The 6,248-nt window shown below is 36.0% G+C and overlaps 1 protein-coding gene across 3 annotated transcripts; it reads left to right on the top strand.

Moving 5' to 3' along the window:
* The first annotated feature begins 321 nt into the window (after positions 1-321).
* On the top strand, positions 322-5,104 carry LOC109171292 (4-hydroxy-tetrahydrodipicolinate reductase 1, chloroplastic-like). Of its 3 annotated transcripts, XM_019320359.1 has the most exons (10): positions 322-414; positions 499-719; positions 1,190-1,427; positions 1,970-2,103; positions 2,196-2,270; positions 2,861-2,962; positions 3,636-3,745; positions 3,874-3,961; positions 4,673-4,748; positions 4,848-5,104. In XM_019320359.1, exons 2-9 carry the CDS (start codon positions 516-518, stop codon positions 4,739-4,741), a joined length of 1,020 nt encoding a protein of 339 aa, XP_019175904.1. In that variant the 5' UTR covers positions 322-414; positions 499-515; the 3' UTR covers positions 4,742-4,748; positions 4,848-5,104. The 3 variants fall into 3 exon arrangements, with proteins under 3 accessions (XP_019175904.1, XP_019175906.1, XP_019175903.1); XM_019320361.1 differs by having other exon boundaries at positions 333-719; positions 4,824-5,104; XM_019320358.1 differs by having other exon boundaries at positions 334-719.
* Positions 5,105-6,248: the final 1,144 nt, after the last annotated feature.

The following is a 6,248-nucleotide window of genomic DNA, read 5'->3' as shown; positions in this document are numbered from 1 at the left end:
GATTATGAATTTTCTGTTATGTGATTATGAATTTACAAAAAATTCATAATTATATAACTGTAAATTCATAATCTCATAATAGAAAATGCATAATTTAATAAATGTAAATTCATAATCTGAACATAGAATGCAAAACTCCGTTAACATTAACTATTTTTTTTTCGTAAAAACGACGCTGTTTTAAAACGTGTTCACAAAGCATGGTAAACACGTTTCCACGGCATAATTCAACAAAAAATGTCCAATTGGTTTTTCACAAAAAAAAAAAAAAAAAAAAAAAAAAAGTACAATTGGGTTTGCTACGACAAAAAAGCCCAATATGGCCACTTCATAGTCGGAAATGAAAAACCACAGCTAAAACAAATCTCACCATCTTCTTCCGCTTGTCACCGTAGAAGGCGGCAGCTTCAGAAAGTACTCCCACTACCTCAGCTATCTTTCACGTGTTTATGAACTTGTATTTTCAGAATACAAGTCGTATTCCTTTGTTCTTATTAGTAGCTAATTAGTTATCCATGGCGTTTGTGGTTAAACTGCCGGCAAATATCCAAGGACTTTGTGACTGCAATTTTACCAATACGAGCAAGAGAGCTAGATATAGCCTTATCAAAAGGCAAAAGTCTCTGGTTAAAATGTGTTCATCGAATTCCGGTGTGCCAGTCCAGCTCCTCGAGCATACGCCGTCGTTTAAATCCCAGAACAATGCGCTCCCGATAATGGTAACTCTTAGTACTTTTAATTTCTCTGTGAATCTTGTTTGTGTGTGTATTTGTTTGATGAGTTTTTACAATTAGCATATATAGTTTTCTGGAGCATATGTACTAGTGAATATAAACTAAACTTCAGAATTGGTTTTGAAAATCTTTTTATTTAATGTGTTATTATGATTTATTGAAGAATGAAGATGCTTCTATGTGATACTATCAGCTGCTTGGTAAAATAAATATAGTAGACCACAATTTTGTGATTCTTTTTCCTATCAGCAATGGCTGAGCTCTACTATTATCTTAAATTTTTATTAATGCTTTAATTGTGATTTGGTCTTCCACTATTTTCCTATTGCCTGCCAAATGCTTCTTTGTTTCAATTTTGTTTTCGGATTTTTACCTTCTTTCACATGTAAGATGATGAGATGTAGTTAACTTTTAGTTTGATTGTATGCTTCCATTTTGTTCCATCATCTGTTTAGGTGAATGGTTGTACTGGAAAAATGGGAAGGGCAGTTCTTGAAGCTGCCATTTCTGCAGGTCTTCTGCCTGTCCCTGTGGCTTTTAGTGGTCCAGAAGATTCAGGAAAGATAGTAGACGTAGGGGGGAAGCAGATTACAGTTCACGGTCCTTCTGACAGAGAGAGCACTCTGTCCTCAATCTTTGAGGAGCATCCAGATTTAATTGTGGTGGATTACACAGTTCCTGCTGCTGTGAATGGTAAGTTATTGAAATTGATCAATATGGTATTTTGTAGATCATTTAGAAACTTGGATAAGAGAATGGATGTTCTGGTTTTGATGCTTTTGTTAGATATAGAATAATCTAACTATACTGAACAATAGTATACGAGAAATCTGACCTCGTATAAGGGCGGAAGCGTAGCCGTGTTGATCTCAGCCACAGTTGATGTTCCTGTTGTGTTGCCTCTTAACGGTAGACCATTAGCCATTATTTGCCTCATACCTGACCCAGAACCCTAAATGGTGTATTGGTGTCTAATATGCAATATATATTATTAGGGAAAATCTTACAGCTTTATCATGGGATACATGTAACTCATGTGCCATGCATTTACTGAACATCATATTTATAGAAATTGTTTTCTCATGTATCCTTTTTTCAGCCCTTTTATTTCATTTAGTAATTGTGGAAGCTGTGTTAATGACCTTAACCAGAAAATAGTCGTTATTCCTGCAACGTGGACAGTGTTGCTTTGGATTTTCTATTTGATGTTTTTGGTTGCTTCATTCCACATACAGATAATGCAGAGCTGTATTGCAAAGTTGGAGTTCCTTTTGTGATGGGAACTACTGGGGGAGACAGGGATAGATTATATAAGACGGTAACAGACTCTAATAACTATGCTGTCATCTCCCCGCAAATGGGAAAGCAGGTATTGACACTTTTTGCATTTTAAAGTTGTCTACATTTGACATTCTTTTGTCTATACATTTAAGTTTCTATAACCTTCTTGGTTATCTCTAGGTTGTTGCATTTCTTGCTGCTATGGAAATAATGGCAGAGAAATTTCCAGGTGCTTTCTCTGGGTATCAACTACAGGTATCTTCATTGTTTTGTCTGTGAATCATTAGTAACGTTCTTTTCTGTTCCTAGCCCAGTGAATATCCTAAGATGAGGTATTTTAAACAGATTGCGATCATGTTGTTCACTTAAGGATGAACCAACCTTTTAAACCCTCACGGCTAAATAGATATTAATTTCCTGTCTATGTCATTTGCTTTTTATTTTAATTTATTAAAAGGTCGAGACCTACAATTGAAAGTAGCATGTGTTTGGAAAGATATCAATTTGCAATGAAAGTGCAACATTTACTCCATGCAAGAAACCGCAAATGTACTTAACAACTTGGACTGAATTGCCTTGGAACGCATCCTAAATAAATTTGAGTTCTTTCATGATATAGTACTCTGTTTAGTGAAAACCTTTTGTTTTATGAACCATGCATTTGCTCACAACCTTGTCACCTTTTATTATCTTATTTATTATTAATGTTTGCTTGGTTGCTAAACTATTATACTTGGCAAATTTCTTATTTTCCTTTGAGACTCAAATATTTATTGAGTTAATTACTTTATTTGAAATATTATGTGATTTAGAGTTTTGATTGTCCCCTCCTATAAATTGTTAAGGTGATGGAGTCTCATCAAGCTAGCAAATTGGACCTATCTGGAACTGCCAAGGCTGTCATCTCATGTTTTCAGAGATTAGGGGTCTCCTATGACTTAGATAAGGTTAGTCTAAAGAATTTCTGGTGTGCAATGGGATTGTGGACTCCCAATTTCATTTCTTTACCACTCTACTAGCAACTAAAAATCTTAAATATTGGATTCAAAATAGATATGGTTTCCAAATCCCAAATCTCTCTGGTAAATATACTTGTAACTGGGTCTTATGACATTTGGGTTAGATAGCTTATTTTATAATTTTATTAAGATCTAGACTTCTAAAAGCTTGTGTCACTGGCTATTTGAGTCAATATACTTTTCATATCCTATATTTATTTATTTTTCCCATAATAATCTGTTTAATGGGCTTTACCTCATCCTCACTTAATAGCTGCAACATGACTTGCAAGTTTTTATTATTTAGTAGCATCCAAATAAGTCCTCATAGCCATCTACCTTATTTGGGATGTAACATTATGTTGTCTATTTTGAACTAGTAATTTTATGTTGGGTATCAAGCAGTGGACTCTTAGTTGTTAGAACTACTAGTGTACTATTCAAGAAATTTGAGTTATAAAAATGAGGAAAAGGAATGTGTAAAAGTGAAAAGTCTATTGGAATTACATCATATATGCAATTGCAATTTGTCTTATTGGTTGGTACCCATAAAATTGTTTTCATTTATTGATTAACTTACCAATAATAATGTATTGTAGTTGTTTTGTGAACCATTTAATAGGTAAAACAAATACGTGACCCCAGGCAACAACTTGAGATGGTGGGTGTCCCAAAAGAACACTTAACTGGTCATGCTTTCCACCTGTATCATCTGACCTCACCTGATGACACGTAATACATCATCACAGAGCTTCAACCTCTACTAATCTTTTTCTGTTTCTTTTATGAATAATTTTCACCCACCCCTCCTCCCCCAGCCTGTGCCTCTAACTTCGTTGAACCCCCTTGCTCTTTCGTAGGGTCTCTTTTGAATTTCAGCACAATGTTTGTGGAAGATCAATATATGCAGAGGGTACTGTTGATGCCGTCCTCTTCCTTGCAAAGAAGGTAGTAGCCCTTCCATCTTGGTTTTGAATTGTTAATCAGCACTTGCTTGTATTGGCTCTCTGCCAATACTTTCTTTCACTTTAAACCCTTACATGTCACACAACAATTATAAGCTATTAAAGTGCATAGTTTAGGCACTGTTGCAAAAATCGGTCTAGGCGCCTAGGTGGCCCCTAGACTGTGACGATTTTTCCCCTAGGCGACCGGCCACCCAGGTGCCTAACTCGGCTGACTCGACCGCCTAGGCAGCTGCTTAGCGCCTAACTCAGCCGAGTTAGCTTGTCCATTTCGGTCGAGTTAGCCGAGTTAACCCGGTCGGTTCGATCTTGGTAATTTTTTCATTATATATATATATATGTAAATAATATGTATATACTACCCGACTAACGCCTACTGCAATCATGAGTTTCAAATTATTCTTTTTGGGTGACGAGGAAAACCCACAACCACTATCCAAAGGTGTGCACGGGGTAAACCCCGGCTTGTGACCTTAGCCGACAAAGGACCACAGGGAGGTAAACCAGCCTAGGTTGTCCATAGCTGACCAGCTCAAACCAAGAGGGTTGGGATTCGAACTCGTGATCTTGTGGTTACAAATTTGTAGCCTTAGCCATTTTGGCTGGGGTTACCCCTTTTATAACAAATTATTTTTCTGCCAGCTACTGATCAACAATCATCTAACTATAGATATGAAACTTGTTAATGATACAGGTCAAAGCTAAAGCTGACAAGCGGATTTATGACATGATTGATGTTCTGCAGGAAGGCAATATGAGATGAGTTTCAAGTTAGACCCCTTCTCATTCTCATTCTCATTCTTTATTCTTGAGCACTCCAATGTTCTATATTCAGCTAACTCCAGATACGGAACTTGTGTTGATTGCAGGTCCAAATCTAAAGCAAACGGCTGCCCTTGATAGGGTCCTAATGTCCTATGGCATTTTGCATTTTGTAGGCAAAGTGCTAACAAATATTTATGAGAGGACATACTGCTTATGCTAATATTTAATAAAACTGAACATTATAATATTCTGTAGAATGTTGTATGGTAAGAGCACTCAAAGGATTTGCACGTTTTGTTCTTACTATGCTCCTCGTGTTGTCTCACCATCTTTTCTTTGTAGTTTCTTAAGGCATCCACAACCTTCTCCCCTATTTTGCCCATTTTGTTGGCCCAACTTTTTTACATCAGAATCTAATTTTCTTTTTCTTATTTTCTTTTCAATTCTTCTTCCCTTTTCTTCTCATTTTGTGGGCCTTCTCCATATTATTTACTCCGTATTACTTTATTCACTTTACTATAACTAGTATTTTTACCTGTGCATTGCACGGAATAGATTTGTTATAATCTTTAAGAATATTTTGATGAATATACAAATATAAATTATAACAACGAATATTATATAGTGCAATTGATGAAATAAGTTTTATCAGTTATGTTTTTTTATGTTATCCAATTGCTCAATTATCCGTACAGTGCGTGTGCAATGCACGTGCGAACTTTGAAAATTTTAAAAAATGAAAATGTTTACAAGGGTGTGTTTGGTACCAACATTGGAATTGAAATGGTAATGAGAATCAACTACTTGGTTATGGTAATGAGTTTAAGAAAGATGAGTCACTTTGTTTGATAATAAATAGGAATTAGAATCAAAATAAGTAAATAATTAACATATTGTGATTTACCAGGAGCTATATTGCCAAAAGAACCAGCAACTATTGAAATTGTGTTGGGCTGTCCATGCTTGTTCAACATTCTGGCTAGGTCAAAATCTGCAATTTTGGCATTGAACTCAGAATCTAAAAGTATATTGCTAGATTTCACATCTCTATGAACAATGGGTGGCGAGCAGTTGTGATACATATAGTAGAGACCCTTAGCAGTTTCAATCGCGATACGCATCCTTTTAGGCCAATCAAGGATTAATTGTCTTTGAAATGAACCCGAATTGCCAGCTGATCTTCTTTTCGAGTGAAGCCATAGATCCATGCTGTGATTTTCCATGTATTTGTATACAAGTAGCTTTGATTCTTCACTTGAGATGCAGCAAAGGAGCTTCACTATGTTGGTGTGGTGAATCATGCCCATTGTCTCAACTTCTGCTATAAATTCCTTCTCAAGCTTCTCGTCCGACTTTTGGTTGTTCCAAATCCTCTTCACGACAACTTTTTCTTTAGAGGACTGACCTAATGGCACCACATACACTTTCCCTGACCCCCCAATACCAACCACATTGTATTATGCTAAATTTGGTAAAATGTTTGATTCTGTGAAGCTTAAGGGGTG

The sequence above is a fragment of the Ipomoea nil genome, unplaced genomic scaffold (assembly GCF_001879475.1).
Source record: "Ipomoea nil cultivar Tokyo-kokei standard unplaced genomic scaffold, Asagao_1.1 scaffold3401, whole genome shotgun sequence".
Classification (NCBI taxonomy): domain Eukaryota; kingdom Viridiplantae; phylum Streptophyta; class Magnoliopsida; order Solanales; family Convolvulaceae; genus Ipomoea; species Ipomoea nil.
Note: the sequence above shows the minus strand (reverse complement) of the source record. Positions and strands in the feature narration are given on the sequence as shown.

What these genes read in the sequence shown, in the direction of transcription:
- LOC109171292 (XM_019320359.1), top strand. Translation starts at nt 516, where the DNA reads ATGGCGTTTGTGGTTAAACTGCCGGCAAATATCCAAGGACTTTGTGAC. An exon ending in ACAATGCGCTCCCGATAATG is followed by an intron (nt 720 to 1,189) that starts GTAACTCTTAGT and finishes TCATCTGTTTAG; the next exon opens with GTGAATGGTTGTACTGGAAA. An exon ending in AGTTCCTGCTGCTGTGAATG is followed by an intron (nt 1,428 to 1,969) that starts GTAAGTTATTGA and finishes TTCCACATACAG; the next exon opens with ATAATGCAGAGCTGTATTGC.